Source organism: Chiloscyllium punctatum, chromosome 32, assembly GCF_047496795.1.
Source record: "Chiloscyllium punctatum isolate Juve2018m chromosome 32, sChiPun1.3, whole genome shotgun sequence".
Taxonomy (NCBI): domain Eukaryota; kingdom Metazoa; phylum Chordata; class Chondrichthyes; order Orectolobiformes; family Hemiscylliidae; genus Chiloscyllium; species Chiloscyllium punctatum.
The window spans coordinates 31583698-31601539 of record NC_092770.1 but is presented as its reverse complement, the minus strand read 5'-3'; the positions used below and the strand labels follow the sequence as shown (position 1 = coordinate 31601539).

The 17842-nt window shown below is 44.4% G+C and overlaps 1 protein-coding gene across 1 annotated transcript in view; it reads left to right on the top strand.

Moving 5' to 3' along the window:
- The window catches only part of pah (phenylalanine hydroxylase), a 141560-nt gene that overhangs the window by 102600 nt on the left and 21118 nt on the right, over positions 1–17842 (top strand). The window contains exons 9-11 of the mRNA XM_072552022.1: positions 3938–3994; positions 9237–9332; positions 9439–9572. Coding sequence (XP_072408123.1) covers positions 3938–3994; positions 9237–9332; positions 9439–9572 — 287 coding nt within the window. The remainder of the gene's footprint in view (positions 1–3937; positions 3995–9236; positions 9333–9438; positions 9573–17842) is intronic.

The following is a 17842-nucleotide window of genomic DNA, read 5'->3' as shown; positions in this document are numbered from 1 at the left end:
AATTGGTTGGCTGATAAAAAAACAAAGAGTAGTGATAAACGGCTCCATTTCGGAATGGCAGGCAGTGACCAGTGGGGTACCGCAGGGATCCGTGCTGGGACCACAGCTTTTTACAATATATGTTAATGATATAGAAGATGGTATCAGCAATAACATTAGCAAATTTGCTGATGATACAAAGCTGGGTGGCAGGGTGAAATGTGATGAGGACATTAGGAGATTACAGGGTGACCTGGACAAGTTAGGTGAGTGGTCAGATGCATGGCAGATGCAGTTTAATGTGGATAAATGTATGGTTATCCACTTTGGTGGCAAGAACAGGAAGGCAGATTACTACCTCAATGGAATCAATTTAGGTAAAGGGGCAGTACAGAGAGATCTGGGTGTTCTTGTACACCGGTCAATGAAGGCAAGCATGCAGGTACAGCAGGTAGTGAAGAAGGCTAATAGCATGCTGGCCTTCATAGCAAGAGGAATTGAGTATAGAAGCAAAGAGGTGCTTCTGCAGCTATAAAGGGCCCTGGTAAGACCACACCTGGAGTACTGTGTGCAGTTCTGGTCTCCAAATTTGAGGAAAGACATTCTGGCTATTGAGGGAGTGCAGCGTAGGTTCACGAGGTCAATTCCTGGAATGGCGGGATTACCTTACACTGAAAGACTGAAGTGACTGGGCTTGTATACCCTTGAGTTTAGAAGACTGAGAGGGGATCTGATTGAGACATATAAGATTATGAAAGGATTGGACACTCTGGCAGCAGGAAACATGTTTCCGCGGATGGGTGAGTGCCGAACCAGAGGACACAGCTTAAAAATATGGGGTAGTCCATTTAGGACAGAGATGAGGAGAAACTTCTTCACCCAGAGAGTGGTGGCTGAGTGGAATGCTCTGTCCCAGAGGGCAGTGGAGGCCCCAGTCTCTGGATTCATTTAAGAAAGAGTTGGATAGAGCTCTCAAGGATAGTGGAATCAAGGGTTATGAAGATAAGGCAGGAAGAGGATACTGATTAGGAATGATCAGCCATGATCATATTGAATGGCAGTGCAGGCTAGAAGGGCTGAATGGCCAACTCCTGCACCTATTGTCTATTGTCTATTGTCTAACATTGTGCTATGAGGGAGGATTAATTAATGGAAAAGTCATAATACAGGTACATCCCTCCCCTCCTGGGGAGCAGTAACAATAATATGATTGCATTTTACATTCAGTTTAAGAGAGAGAAGAGTGGATCCAAGACTGATATTTTAAATTAAGGAACTTATGTGGATGTGAAAGTAGAATGGCTGAAATTAATTGGCAAATTAGATTAACGGATAGGTCACTAAAGGTGCAGATTAATAAAGAGGAAAAATTAATGTGTGAGAGGAGGCTAACTAGAAATGTAAAAATTGAGAGTAAATGTTTATTTAGAGACTTTTAAAAAGGAAATAATTCTATAGAGTTTTAAAACTTCAAAGGTTTGGTGAAATGAGACTGAAAGTACTGCGGATGCTGTAAATTAGAAACAAAAACAGAAATTGCTAGAAAAGCTCAGCAGGTCTGGCAGCATCTGTGGAGAGAAATCAAGGTTAACGTTTCGGATTGAGTGACTCTTTTTCAGAACTGGGCAAGTTCTGAGGAAGGGTCACTTGACCCAAAATGTCAACTCTGATTTTTCTCCACAGCTGCTACCAGGCCTGATGAGCTTTTTTCAGCAATTTCTGGTCGTGTTTGTGAAATAGAGAATACGTATGATAAATCTCTTGAAGTTCTTTGGAGAAGTCCAGTGTGCAGCCATGATAAGATGGGATATGAGGAATGTCAGCTCAGCCAAGATCCGACTGAATGGTGGAGAAAGCTCGAGGGCTGAATGGTGGACTGCTGTTCCTATTGCTTATGGTCTGATGGTAAATGTAAACTGATGAAACTGGTGAAACTGGTATTGTACTTTGGTTTACAGGAGGCATTTGATAAAGTGCCACACCAAATATTATTTTAGAGAATAAAGGCTTATTGTGTGGGGGGGGTGGGGGGTTACATATTGGCATGGAGAGAGGATTGGCTGGCCATCAGAAAGCAGAGCGTGCAAAGAAGTAGGTCATGTTCTGGTTGGCAAGGTGTGACGAGTGGTGTACCACAAGGAATAACGTTGGGACCTCAACCATTTATAATTTATATAAATGACGTGGATGAAGGAACCGATGTTACGAATGTTAAATTTATTTAATGTTGCATGGATACATAGGAAAGTAATTTATGAAAAGGACGTAATGAAGCCGCAAGGATATGTACTATGTGAATGGACAAAGATCTTGCAAACGGACTACATTACGTGGTAAAATGTGAAATCGTCCATTTTGGCAAGACAACAATTTAAAAATGTGCATTATCTAAATGCTAAAAGATTGCAGAGCCCTGAGATGCAGAGGGATATTTGTGTCCTTGTGTATGGATCATTAAAGGTTAGTGTGCAGGTACAGCAAGTAATTAGAAAAGCTACTCGAATGTTATAGCTTAATGCAAGGGGAATACAATACACAAGCACAGAGGTTATGCTTCAGCTATATAGGGCATTGATGAGACACAGCTGGTGTACTGTGCACAGAGTTGGTCTTTTTTTAAAGGAAAGATGTATGTGTCAAGGAAGCAGTTCAGTTCAGGGTTCACCAGATTAATACCTGGAATGGGTGAGTTGTCTTAGAAGGAAAGACTTGACAGAGTAGGCTAGTATCCACTTGAGTTTAGAAGAGTGAGGGGGTACCTTGATTGAAACATAGAAGATCCTGTGAGGTCTTGACAAGGTGCTTGTAGAAAAGATGTTTTCTCTTCTGAGAGATTCTAGAATTTGGGAAAACAGCTTTCCCCATCCACCATGACACACCACATAAAGAATTTGTAAATTGCAATGAGATCTCCTCTAATTCTTGAAAACGCTGGAGAATGCGGCCCAGGTTCTTAAATATCTCTTCGTAAAACAATCCCACCACCACAAAGATTATTCAGGTGAATCTGTGTGGTATTCCCTCCCTGGTAGATGCATCCTTGTTTAGATAAGGAGAATAAAGCTGTGCACAATGCTCCAGCTGTTTATGTTGGTGGTAATGGAGATTGTTGGTCAAAATCAGACTGGGAGAGGTTTAGCTGGGGAATTATCACCCATGGGCTAAATCCCAGAAGCAAGGTTGTTGAAGAAAAGAATTACCCACCTGTACCTCCTTCCACAGAATGGCTGATTGGACAATTCTCTGGTCAGAACACACCTGGAGCGTCGTGTTCGGTACTGGAAGTTGGGGAGTCATTCAAACTACTTCCAGCGGAGCTGCAGACATTGTCACTGCTGTCAGGGTCTGAGTTCTGAGGGAATCCTAGAGATACTTGGATTTACAGGGGATGAATCATAGAGTCAGTACAGAAAAGACCCTTGGCCCATTAGGTCTGAACTGCGTAAAATACCTACACTAATCCCACTTTCCCTCATAGCCTCGAATGTTATACAAGTGTGGATCTTTAAGTTAAACTATGACACGTCAAGAAACACAGCTTCAATTCCCTTCCCCCAATCATGCCTCAACCTTTAAAACTCTGGAATTCTCTCCCTAAACCACTTTGCTGATTCTCTTTTCCCCTTTCCTTTAAGATTCTCTGTAAAACCCATCTCTTTGATCTCTTTTTGGTTGCCTGTCCTAGTGTCTCCCCTGTTGCCTTTTTTTTGCCTGAATACATGAAATGACATGGTTTCTCAATGTTAAACCTGCTTTATAATTGCAAGCTGTTGCTGTCGGACAAAAGTAAAATGTAAGGTTCTGCGGTTGGGTGGGAGAAGGGTGATATAAACACTGTTATGATTTAATGTGCAATTAACAGGGACCTGTGAATGGCCATCTTCTAATTTCATCTTGTGTCCAACTTGTCAATGCCTTTTACTAAATAACTGTTCTTTGTCATTCCCTATTCCTGCAGGAAATAGGACTTGCATCTCTGGGTGCTCCGGATGAATATGTTGAGAAGCTTGCTACGGTATGTAGGAAGTCTCATTTCATTTCTGTCTGTCTGTCTGTAATGTAAATTTTACCTGATCACTGGAGTGCACCCATGTGGGAGAAATGGATAGGAGGGTACACTGAGAGAATTAGATCTGGAGGCCACAAATTTTGTGGAGCATGAACAATGAGACAAACCATTTGGGCAGGAGAGACTGTCTGGACACTCCTGACGACTTTCTGCAGTTCTATTTTACAGGATCTGTGAGCCACTTTGGTCTGCATTTTATAAAATGAACTGAAGTAAGGGTGAAAAAGACTTACTGGAATAGCCAGAACAGAAAGCTTATGTCTATTTGGAAAGATTGAACAATGGCTGGATGGACAAGCTTGGGCTGTTTTCTCCAGAAGATGAAAGTCTTTGGAATGAGCTGAAGATACCTTTAATGTTTGATTAGGTAGAACGTACAAAAGATATTTACACTTATGGGAAAGACCAATACTACAGGCTATCAATATAAGACAGCCTTATCCAGGGCCTTGGTACGGCCACATCTTGAATATTGTGTACAGTTTTGGTCTTCTAGTCTGAGGAAGGATATTCTTGCTCATGAGGGGGTCCAGCAAAGCTTCACCAGACTGATTCCCGGGATAGCAGAAATGACACATGAGGAAAGACTGGATCGACTGGGCTTGTACTATCTGAATTTAGATGAATGAGGGGGATCTCATAGAAACATATAAAATCCTGATGGGACTGGACAGGCTGGATGCGGAAAGAATGTTCTCAATGTTGGGCAAGTGCAGAACTAGGAGTCACAATCTAAGAATAAGGGATAAGCCATTCAGGACTGAATGAGGAAGAATTCCAATGATCGATGACATTTGAATTCAATTTTTAAAAATCTATAAATAAAGTGTAGCTACGCAATCGTTGTCAATTTCCTTAAAAAGCCATCTGGTTCACTCATGTCCTTTAGGGAAGGAAATCTACCATCCTTACCTGTTTTTACCTCATTTTTGCCATCCTTACCTGGTCTGGCCTACATGTGACTCCAGACCCACAGCAATGTGGTTGACTATTAACAAAAGGACTATTCCTTTGAAAAGGTCTCACAAGCCATTGAGGTTAAGGACAATTAGGAGAGATGACCTTGATAATGACACTTCGCACGAACAAACATGAATAAACTATATGAATTAATTTTTTTAAAATATCCATACTTCTTAAGGTGAAACACAGGGAAATATCGATAAGTTGTATTTTGTGGTAAAATAAACAACCTTCAGTAAAATTCTCAAGAGAAAACCCGGCAGCTCCCAGGATGCAATCAGGTTCCATTCTGTTTGTAACTTGAATTGTACGTGGGCCAGAACATAATACATGACAATATAAAGTAGCCGTTTGTAAGTTAGGGAACTTTTGTATGTTGGATCTTTAAAATTGCTCCCCTGCATGGCATCCTGTTGGTAAATATAAACATTTGTCAGGTGGACATTGGTAAATTGGAAGCCCCTGTGTATTCCAAGTTGTAATAAAGTTAAAATTAGCATTAAAACAGAGTAACACTTGCTGGCAGAGTATAAAACATCAATTTTAAGTGTCCAGCCTGTTATCTGAAGGAAATCTGTTGACTTGCCATTAAGATGAGACTATAGCCTTTCTAATCTAACCCAGGAACAGCCTGGAAGCAGTATCTTAAAGGTTAAGCAATTATGTATCATTATCCCATGCCTTTCAGCCTCAATGGGACGTAGAAACAAAATCAAATAATTAAAGAATTAAAGCCTTGGTAATTATGAGCTGGGTATTAAATAATGAGAACAACAGCTTCAATTGCTTCAAAGTGATGAATGCTTTAAACTGCAGCAGCTGGGACCAGCAGCAGAGTGGGTTTGTTCTCCTGAGCTCTGAATGTGGGCCAGACGGATGGGATCACTACACAGAGAGTGCCATCGCAAATCTCAGGAGGCACTGGGCTGTTCTGTGAACCACCCCTTAGATGACAAAAGTGGTTAGGAGTTAGATGTAGCAGGAAAAAAGGGGCATGTGACAGATGTCAGGTTAGAAACCCATAGGAGCAAGAGTGGGCCATTCAGTCCATCAAGCCTGCTTTGCCTATCAATTAGATCATGGCTGATCATCTACCTCATTTCCTGTACTATCGCCATATTCCTTGATGTGATTGTTAGTCTCCAGACATTCATCGATTTCTGTCTTGACCCTGCTCAATAATTGAGCCTCCACAACTCTCCGAGGTAAAGAATGATGTCAAGGGTAGTCACTCTCATCTCACCTCTCAGATTCTCCTGCTTTGTCCATGTTTGAAACAAGGCCATAATGAGGTCAGGAGCTAAGTGGCCCTGTCAGAACGCAAACAGGGCACCAGTGAGCAGGCTATTACTGAGGAGATGCTGCTTGATAGCACCTCCTCAATGCAGTAGGTACCTCATGGGAGAGACTAGGACTGGAGGGCCTACTCTCTGAATAAGGGGAGACACGTTTAAGACAAAGCTGAAGAGAAATTTATTGTCTCAGAGGCTATTACGTCTGTGAAATTCTTTACCACATAGGGCTGTCGAGACTGGGTCATTAAGTGTATTCAAGGGATAAATAGATTTTCATTCAAAAAGGATTAGGGAGTGGAGTTGAGGATTCTCACATCAGCCATTACCTCATGGAACAGCAGAACAGACAGACTCAACAGCTAGCTTCTGCTCCTACATCTTATGACCTTGTAATCTTCTGGTTAGGATCTGAAATGTCCTGCCTGAGAGTGTGGTGGAGACACATTCAGTCATGGCTTTCAAAAGGGAATTGGAGAATTGCCAGAAAGGGATGATTTGTCGGCTGCAGGGAAAGGCTTTAGGGTGATGCGGTTGGTTGGATTAATTCAAACGGTATCACAGAGAGCAAGCACAGACTTAATGGGATGAGTGGCCTGCCTTCCTTCTTCAGTGGACGTAAAAGGTCCCAAGGTCACTAATTAAAGAAAACCAGGCAAGTTCTCTCCTGTGCCTTGACCCATATTTATCTCCCAGGAAACATTGATAAAAAGCAGATATCTGATAATGGTCATATTGCTGTTTCAGGGATGTGGCTGGTTCCACTGTTTTTGCATTACGACAGTGAGTATGCTTCAAAACTAGCTTGTTATCCATAAAGTACTTTGGAATGTCCTGTCATCCTCAAAGTTACCATATAAATTTAAAGCTTTATCTATTCCTTTAGATTCCGGACCATGTAATATCACTTTTTCAGACACTGGTCAACTCCAGTATGGCAGAAATGCTATTGGGAACATATCAGCCCACATGGGTAGTTGACCCTAACCTCTTAGGAGTTGCAAGGACTGCAGATGCTGAGATCAGAGTCGAGGGTGTGGTGCTGGAAAACACCTAACCTTGGTTTCTGATGAAGGGCTTTTGCCCGAAACGTCGATCCTCCTGCTCCTTGGATTGCTGCCTGGTCTGCTCTACTTTTCCAGCACCACACTCTCGACTCTTTGGAGTTGCCCCAGGACCAGGTAAGGACTCCATGCTCAAGACTATGAACGACATCCAATAGCAGAACAAACGAATCTACAGTGATGAAGGGAACCAGAATAGAACTTCCAAGGAAGACAGCTGCTTCCAGGTTGATGACCTTTCAGGAAGATGACTTTAAGCAGACACGAGGAAGGCATCAGCAAACTAATTTATGCTCTTTTCCCTCATCATAATGTACTTTGACGTTAAAAAAGGGCAGTTCTTACAAGTAACGAAGAGGAGAGCAAAGGATCCTGAGGAGAAATGAGCATGAGTCATCAAAACATAGAAAGTGGGAGCAGGAGTAGGCCATTAGGCCCTTCAAGCCTTCTCCATTATTCAGTAGGATCATGCTGATCATCCAACTCAATCACCTATTCCCACTTTCTCCCCCATACTGTTTGACCCCTTTTACCCTAAAAACAAAATCTAACTCCTTCTGTAAATACATTTGATTTTTTTGGCCTCAGCCACTTTCTGTGGCAGAGAATCCCACAGGCTTCCCACTCTCTGGGTGAAGAGATTTCTCCCCATCTCAGTCCTAAATGTCCTGTCATTGGATCCCTGGCTCACATTTTCACCTGTCACATTGGATAAGAATTTTAAAAATACACATCCTTTCACCAAACCAGATATCTGACACATATGGGCAATATATATCTCAGATTGATTTGCATCAAATTCATCTTCATTTGAACAATCTGAAAACAATTGCACCCCAAGCACAAATACACGCTTGCTTCTCTTTGAGTGGTGGCATTGGGGCACATGAGCACCTTGATAAACCGGGATGAAATTCCCTAATAATCCTAGGAGCAGGAGTAGGCCATCCAGCCCTTCGAGCCTGCACCACCATTCAATAAGATCAAGATCTTTTTGTAGACTCAGCTCAACTTACCCACCCACTCACCGTAACCCTTAATTCTTTCACTTAATTCCTTCACTGTTCAAAAATCTATCTACCTTAGCTTTAAAAACATTCTATGAGGATGTCTTAACTACTTCACTGGGCAGGAAATTCCATTGACTAACAACCCTGTGGGTGTAGAAGTTCCTTCTCAATTCAGTCCTAAATCTGCTCCCCCTAATTTTGAGGCTATGTCCTCTTGTCCAAGTTTCACGCACCAGTGGAAACATCTTCTCTACTTCTACCTTATCTATTCCTTTCATAATTTTACATGTTTCTATTAGATTCCCCCCACCCCCATTCTTCTGAACTCCGGTCTAATATAACCCCAGTCTACTCAGTCTCTCCTCATAAAAACAACTGCCTCATCTCCAAACTCAACCTTACACATGGTGGCTGTCAGATAATAGGATGAATGTCAGCATCAGGATTACATGCCAAATGATTTCATGCAGGCTCAGCCACGCTTGAGGGACCAAGGTCTCTCAGAATACAGTTTGCCTCATTCAGAAGTCTGGCTGAAACTGGGGAATTCACATGCGAGATATTGTCAAGCACTGACATTATTGCATATCTTGGTGTTGGGAGGGCACCTGGCATGGTAGACAGCAGTGTGCTTATTTCGCAACTGCTCTTTGGGTAAGTAAGTGCATGCCTGCCCACATCCAGTGAAATAATTCTTTTGAAAATGTAACTCTAAATATCCAGTTTTGCTCTCAGCATTTTCCCACACAATCTTAGTGAAGAACTCTGGCTACAGGTGTTCCCAAGCGAGTCAGTTTGATAATGTAGTTTGCCAGCCCAGATCCTGCTGACTAGATCCTCCTCCTGTTCTGATTCACAGGTTTATTGGTTCACAGTGGAGTTCGGTCTCTGTAAGCAGAATAGCGAGATTAAGGCATATGGCGCAGGGCTACTGTCATCCTTTGGAGAGCTGCAGGTCAGTTGTTTTCCATTGCCCTTCCCTCTCAGATATCTGTCTTTCTGTGCTCATGTTTACAGTAGAACATTGCACCAGTCTAAGTGAATGACATTTTCCTTTCCAGTATTGCCTAACAAATGAACCAGAACTGCGTCCCTTTGACCCAGTAAAGACAGTTGATCAGAAATATCCAATCACTAAATTCCAACCAATCTACTTTGTTGCTGAATCGTTTGAAGATGCAAAGGAGAAAGTGAGGTAACTTGGCACATTGCAAATAAAATGAGCCCCTTGAGCTGGTTCATGACTCTGCTTTATCTCAATTCCATTTTCCCGCCTTTTTTACATTATCCCTTGAAATGCTTGGAGGAGGTTGTATTGTAGTCATGACTAGCCCACCAGAGACCCGAGCTAATGCTCTTGGGCCATGAACTCAAAGTCCAACATGGCAGCTAGTGGAATTTAAATTCAGTTTCATAAAAACATTCTTTAATATAAAGCTCGTCTCAGTCATGGTGACCAAGAAAGCTATTATTAATTGTTGGAGAATCCCTTTGGTTCACTTTAGGGAAGGAAATCTGCTGCCTTCACCCACTCTGGCCTACACTCTTCACCGACTCCAAACCCACAGCAATGTGGTTGACTCCAAATGGCCTAGCAAGACACTTTGCCCACTCACCTGAGGTTTTCTGCAAAGTGGCCATTCAATCTACATCTTTTGTTTCTTTTCCTGCCCCATCCCATTGACCCTGGAGGACCAACTCTTCTATCATTTGATCTCTCCTGCTTTCTACCCCATCACAGAACTTCATTTTTACTTCTATCCAACACACCCCATGCTCAAATGTATCCTAGGATATTATAGGAAGTTGGAGAGGAAATTGTGGACACCCTAGCAGAAGTATTAGTATTGTCTATAACCCCAGGTGAAGTGCCAGAGGACTGGAAGGGGCTAACATTGTCCTGTAAGGAGAAGTCTGGGAACTATAGACCTGTGAGTTTGACATCAGTAGAGGGTGTGTTTGTTGGAAGTGATTCTGAAAGATAGCTTTTAGATGCATTAGAGAGGCTAAGAATGATTAGGGATAGCCAGAATGGCCTTGTGTGTGGAAAATCATGTCACACAAAATTGATTGAGTCTTTTGCAGAATTAGCCAAAAGGATTGATGAGGGCAGAGTGGTAGAAGTTTTTTACTTGGACTTTAATAAAGCCTTTAATGAGATTCCATGTGGTAGACCAGCTAGTAAAGTTAGATCACACGGGATTCAATGTGAGCTTGCCAATTGGATACAAAGTTGGCTTGATGGTAGGAGGCAGAGTGTGGTGGTGGAGGGTTGTTTTTGAACTGGAGGCCTGTGACCAATGGTGTTCTGCAGGGATTGGTACTAGGACCACTTATATTTGCCATTATATAAATGATTTGGGTGAGAATATAGGAGGACGTTTGGTAAGTTTGTGAATGACACCAAAATTGGTGGTATAATGGACACTTTGCTTTCTCTCTTTCTTTCTCTCTCTCTCTCACACACACTTGAACACATACTCACACACACAAATGCACACATGCACACACCCACACTACAGAGGATGCATAGTAATTCACTCATGGAATGTGGACATCTCTGGCAAGGCCAGCATTATTCAGGCTCTTAGCCTGCTTTCTGAGTATGCACTCACTTTGCACTTACTTGGAGACTACCAGCCTGTGCACATGACACATAGCTTTATTAATACACATTCACTAGGGTACAGGCTGATGGGCTGCATTATCAGTACTCAGTTACAGGCTGACAGTCATGTGTTCAGTGCTCAGTTACAAGCTGATGGGCTGTGTGTTCAGTGCTCAGTTACAGACTGACAGGCTGTGTGTTAAGTGCTCAGTTACAGACTGACAGGCTGTGTGTTTGGTGCTCAGTAACAGGCTGATAGTCTGTGTGTTCAGTAGTAAGTAAAGGCTGACAGGCTGTGTGTTCAGTGCTCAGTTACAGGCTTACAGTCAGTGTGTTCAGTGCTCAGTTATAGGCTGATGGTTGTATGTTCAGTGCTCCATTACAGGCTGACAGCCTGTGTTCGGTGCTCCATTACAGGCTGACAGTCAGTGTATTCTTTGCTCAGTTACACGCTGACAGGCTGTGTGTTCAGTGCTCAGTTAGAGGCTGATGGGCTATATGTTCATTACTCCATTACAGGCTGACTCAGGCTATGTGTTCGGTGCTCAGTTACAGGCTGACAGTCTGTGTATTCAGTGCTAAATTAAAGGCTGGCAGATTGTGTGTTCAGTGCTCAGTTACAGACTAAGAGACGGTGTGTTCACTGCTCAGTTACAGGTTGACAGTCTGTGTGTTCAGTGCTCAGTTACAGGTTGACAGTCTGTGTGTTCAGTGCTCAGTTACAGGCTGACAGTCTGTATGTTCAGTGCTCAGTTACAAGCTGACAGTCAGTGTGTTCAGTGCTCAGTTACAGGCTGACAGGCTGTGTGTTCAGTTCTCAGTTACAGACTACCAGCCTGTGTGGTCGGTGCTCAGTTACAGGCTGACAGTTTGTGTTTGATACTCAGTTACAATTGAATGGGCTGTGTGTTCAGTGCTCAGTTACAGGCTGACAGGCTGTGTGTTCAGTGCTCAGTTACAGGCTGGGTGTTCAATGCTCAATTACAGGCTGACAGTCTGGGTATTCAGTGTTCCATTACAGGCTGATGGGCTGTGTGTTCATTGCTTAGTTACAGGCTGACTGTCAGTGTGTTCAGTGCTCAGTTACAGGCTGACAGGCTATGTGATCAGTGCTCAGTTACAGGCTGATGGTGTGTGAGTTCAATGCTCAGTTACAGGATGACAGCCTGTGTTTGGTGCTCAGTTAGAGGCTGACAGTCTGTGTGTTCAGTGCTCAGAGACTGACAGTCTATGTGTTCAGTGCTCAATTACAAGCTGACATTCTGTGTGTTCAGTGCTCAGTTACAGGCTGACAGGCTGTATCTTCAGCGCTCAGTTACAGGCTGACAGTCAGTGTGTTCAGTTCTCAGTTACAGGCTGACAGTCAGCGTGTTTGGTGTTCGGTTACAGGCTGATCGGCTGTATGTTCAGTACTCAGTTACAGGCTGACTGTGTGTTCAGTGCTCAGTTACAAACTGACAGTCAGTGTGTCCAGTGCTCAATTAAAGGCTGACATTTTTGTGTGTCCAGTGCTCAGTTACAGGCTGACATTTTTGTGTGTTCAGAGATCAGTTACAGGCTGACAGTCAATGTGTTTGGTGTTCAGTTACAGGCTGATGGGTTGTGTGTTCAGTGCTCAGTTACAGGCAAACAGTCAGTGTGTTCACTGGTCAGTTACAGGCTGATAAGCTGTGTGTTCAGTGCTTAGTTACAGGCTGACAGGCTGTGTGTTCAGTTCTCAGTTACAGACTACCAGCCTGTATGTTCGGTGCTCAGTTACAGGCTGACAGTCTGTGTTCAGTACTCAGTTACAATTGGATGGGCTGTGTGCTCAGTGCTCAGTTACAGGCTGATGGGCTGTGAGTTCAATGCTTAGTTGCAGGATGAGAGTCTGTGTGTTCAGTGCTCAGTTACATGTTAATAGGCTGTGTGTTCAGTGCTCAGTTAGAGACTGACAGTCTGTGTGTTCAGTGCTCAGTAACAGACTGACAGTCAGTGTGTTCAGTGTTCCATTTCAGGCTGATAGGCTGTGTGTTCAGTGCTCAGTTACAGCCTGACAGGCTGTGAGTTCAATGCTCAGTTACAGGATGACAGCCTGTGTGTTCAGTGCTCAGTTACATGTTAATAGGTTGTGTGTTCAGTGCTCAGTTACAGACTGACAGTCTGTGTGTCCAGTGCTCAATTACAGGCTGACATTTTTGTGTGTTCAGTGCTCAGTGACAGGCTGACAGATTGTGTGTTCTGAGATTAGTTACAGGCTGACAGTCAGTGTGTTTGATGTTCAGTTACAGGCTAACAGTCTCTGTGTTTACTGTTCCATTTCAGGCTGATGGGCTGTGTGTTTGGTGTTCAGTTACAGGCTAACAGTCAGTGCGTTCAGTGCTCAGTTACAGGCTGACAGTCTGTGTGTTGTTTGGTCAGTTACACGCTGACAGGCTGTGTGTTCAATGCTCAGTTACAGGCTGATGGGCTGTGCGTTCATTGCACTGTTAAAGGCTGACAGTCTGTGTGTTCTTTGGTCAGTTACAGGCTGACAGTCTGTTTTCTCAGTGCTCCATTACAGGATGACAGCCTGTGTTCAGTGCTCAGTTACAGGCTGACAGCCTATGTGTTCAGTGCTTAGTTACAGGCTAACAGTCTGTATATCTAGTGCTCAGTTACAGGCTGACAGTCTATGTGTTCAGTACTCGGTTACAGGCTGACCACCTGTGTGTTCCGTGGTTAGTTACAAGCTGACGGTCAGTGTATTCACTGCTCAGTTACAGGCTGATATGCTGTGTGCTCAGTGTGCAGATACGGTCTGACAGCCTGTGTGTTCAGTGCTCAATTCCAGGCTGACAGGCTGTGTGTTCAGTGCTCAGTTACAGGCTGACAGTCTGTGAGTTCAATGCTCAGTTGCAGGGTGAGAACCTGTGTTTGGTGCTCAGTTACAGGCTGACAGTCTGTGTTCGGTACTCAGTTACATGCAGATGGGCTGTGTGTTCGGTGCTCAGTTAGAGGCTGACAGTCTGTGTGTTTGATGTTCGGTTACAGGCTGACAGGCTGAGTGTTCTTTGCTCAGTTACAGGCTGACAGGCTGTGTGTACAATGCTCAGTTCAGGCTCACAGTCTGTGTGTTCAGTGCTCTGTTACAAGCTGACTGTCAGTGTGTTCACTGCTCAGTTACAGGCTAACAGGCTATGTGTTCAGTGCTCAGTTACAGGCTGACGGGCTGTGAGTTCAAAGCTCAGTTACAGGATGACAGCCTGTGTGTTCAGTGCTCAGTTACATGTTAATAGGCTGTGTTCAGTGCTCAGTTACAGCCTGACAGTCTGTTTGTCCAGAGCACAATTACAGTTACAGCCTGGCAGTTACAGGATTACAGTCAGTGTGTTCAGTGCTCAGTTACAGGCTGACAGGCTGTGTGTTCAGTGCTCAGTTACAGACTGACAGGTTGTGTGTTCAGTGCTCAGTTATAGGCTGACAGTCAGTGTGTTTGGTGTTCAGTTACAGGCTGATGGGCTGTGTGTTTGGTGCTCAGTTACAGGCTAACAGTCAGTGTGTTCACTGCTCAGTCATAGGCTGACAGGCTGGGTGTTGTTTGGCCAGTTACACGCCGACGGGCTGTGTGTTCAGTGCTCTGTTACAGGCTAATGGGGTATGTGTTCATTGCACGGTTACAGGCTGACAGTCTGTGTGTTCTTCGGTCAGTTACCGGCTGACAATCTGTTTGCTCAGTGCTCCATTATAGGATGACAGCCTGTGTTCAGTGCTCAGTTACAGGTTGACAGCCTCTGTGTTCAGTGCTTAGTTACAGGCTAACATTCTGTGTATCTAGTGCTCAGTTACAGGCTGACAGTCTATGTGTTCAGTGCTCAGTTACAGACAAACAGGCTTAGGTCAGTGCTCAGTTAGAGGCTTGCAGGCTGTGTGTTCAGTTCTCAGTTACAGGCTGCCAGACTGTGTGTTTGGTGCTCAGTTACAGGCTTACAGTCAGTGTGTTCAGTGCTCAGTTCCAGGCTGAGAGTCTATGTGTTCAGTGCTCATTTACAAGCTGATGGGCTGTGTGTTCAGTGCTCAGTTACAGGCTTATAGTCAGTGTGTTAAGTGCTCTGTTACAGGTTGATGGGCTTTGTGATTATTGCTCAGTTACAGGCTAACTGTCTGTGTGTTCAGTGCTTAGTTACAGGCTGACAGTCTGTGTATCTAGTGCTCAGTTACAGGCTGAAAGTCTGTGTGTACAGTGCTCAGTTACAGACTAACAGGCTGAGTGTTCGATGCTGCGTTTCAGGCTGGCAGGCTGTGTGTTCAGTGCTCAGTTACAGGCTGCCAGACTGTGTGTCTGGTGCTCAGTTACAGGCTGACAGTCTGTATTCCGTACTCAGTTACAGACAGATGGGCTGTGTGTTCAGTGCTCAGTTCGTGGCTGGCAGGCTGTATGTTCAGTGCTCAGTTACAGGCTACCAGACCGTATGGTCAGTGCTCAGTTACAGACTGACAGTCTATGTTTGGTGCTCAGATAGAGGTTGACAGTCTGTGTTTAGTGCTCAGTTACAGGCCTACAGTCAGTGTGTTCAGTGCTCAGTTACAAGCTGACAGTCAGTGTGTTCAGTGCTCAGTTACAGGCTGACAGGCTGTGTGTTCAGTTCTCAGTTACAGACTACCAGCCTGTGTGGTCGGTGCTCAGTTACAGGCTGACAGTTTGTGTTTGATACTCAGTTACAATTGAATGGGCTGTGTGTTCAGTGCTCAGTTACAGGCTGGGTGTTCAATGCTCAATTACAGGCTGACAGTCTGGGTATTCAGTGTTCCATTACAGGCTGATGGGCTGTGTGTTCATTGCTTAGTTACAGGCCGACTGTCAGTGTGTTCAGTGCTCAGTTACAGGCTGACAGGCTATGTGATCAGTGCTCAGTTACAGGCTGATGGTCTGTGAGTTCAATGCTCAGTTACAGGATGACAGCCTGCGTTTGGTGCTCAGTTAGAGGCTGACAGTCTGTGTGTTCAGTGCTCAGAGGCTGACAGTCTATGTGTTCAGTGCTCAATTACAAGCTGACATTCTGTGTGTTCAGTGCTCAGTTACAGGCTGACAGGCTGTATGGTCGATGCTCAGTTACAGGCTGACAGCCTATGTTTGGTGCTCAGATACAGGTTGACAGTCTGTGTTCAGTGCTCAGTAACAGTCTTACAGTCAGTGTGTTCAGTGCTGAATTCCAGGCTGAGAATCTGTGTGTTCAGTGCTCAGTTACAGACTGACAAACTGTGTTCAGTGCTCTGTTACAGGCTGATGGGCGGTGTGTTCTTTGGTCAGTTACAGGCTGATAGCCTGTGTGTTCTTTGGTCAGTTACAGGCTGACATTCTGTGTGTTTGCTGCTTAGTTACAGGCTGATATTCTGTGTGTTTAGTGCTCAGTTACAGGCTGACAGGCTGTGTGTTCATTGCTCAGTTACTGTCTGACAGTCAGTGTGTTTAGTGCTCTGTTACACGCTGATAGGCTGTGTGTTCAATGCTCAGTTATGGACTAACAGGCTGAGTGTTCAGTGCTCTGTTTCAGGCTGACAGGCTGTATGGTCGGTGCTCAGTTACAGGCTGACAGTCTATATTTGGTGCTCAGATACATGCTGATAGGCTGTGTGTTCAGTGCTCAGTTACAGGCTTACAGTCAGTGTGTTCATGCTCAATTATAGGCTTACAGTCAGTGTGTTCAGTGCTCAGTTACAGGCTGACAGTCTGTGTGTTCAGTGCTCAGTTACAGTCTGATGGGCTGTGTGTACATTGCTCAGTTACAGGCTGACAGTCTGTGTGTTCAATGCTCAGTTAGAAGCTGACAGGCTGTGTGTACAGTGCTCATGTTACAGGCTGACAGTCTGTATGCCCAGTGCTCAGTTACAGGCTTACAGTCAGTGTGTTCAGTGCTCAGTTACAGGCCGTCAGGCTGTGTGTTCATTGCTCATTTACAGTCTGATAGGATGTGTGTTCAGTGCTTAGTTACAGACTGACAGGCTGTGTGTTCAATGCTCAGTTAGAAGCTGACAGGCTGTGTGTACAGTGCTCATGTTACAGGCTGACAGGCTGGATGTTCAGTGCTCAGTTACAGGCTGAAAGGCTGTGTGTTCAGTGCTCATGTTACAGGCTGACATTCTGTGTGTTCAATGCTCAGTTAGAGACTGGCAGGCTGTGTGTACAGTGCTCATGTTACAGGCTGACAGGCTGTGTGTTCATTGTTCAGTTACAGGCTGATAGGCTGTGTGTTCAGTGTGCATGTTACAGGCTGACAGGCTGGGTGTTCAGTCCTCAGTTACAGGCTGAAAGTCTGTGTGTTCACTGCTCAGGTGCAGACTAACAGGCTGAGTGTTCAATGCTCAGTTACAGCCTGACAGGCTGTGTGTTCTGTGCTCAGTTACAGGCCGACATTCAATGTGTTCAGTGCTCAGTTGCAGGCTGACAAGCTGGGTGTCCAGTGCTCAGTTACAGGCTGACAATCGGTGTTTTTGGTGCTTAGTTACAGGCTGACATTCTGCGTGTTCTCTGCTCAGTTACAGGCTGACAGGCTGTGTGTTCAGTGCTCAGTTACAAGCTGACAGTAAGTGTGTTCAGTGCTCAGTTTCAGGCTGACAGTCTGTGTGTTTGTTGTTCAATTACAGGCTAATGGGCTGTGTGTTCAGTGCACAGTTATTGGCTAACAGTCAGTGTGCTCAGTGCTCAGTTACAGGCTGACAGGCTGTGTGATCAGTGCTCATTTACAGGTTGACAGTCTGTGTGATCAGCGCTCAGTTACAGGATGACAGTCTGTGTTCAGAGCTCAGTTACATGCTGATATGCTGTGTGTTCAGTGCTCTGTTACAGGCTGATGGGCTGTGTGTTCGTTGCTCAGTTACAGGCTGACAGTCTGTTTGCT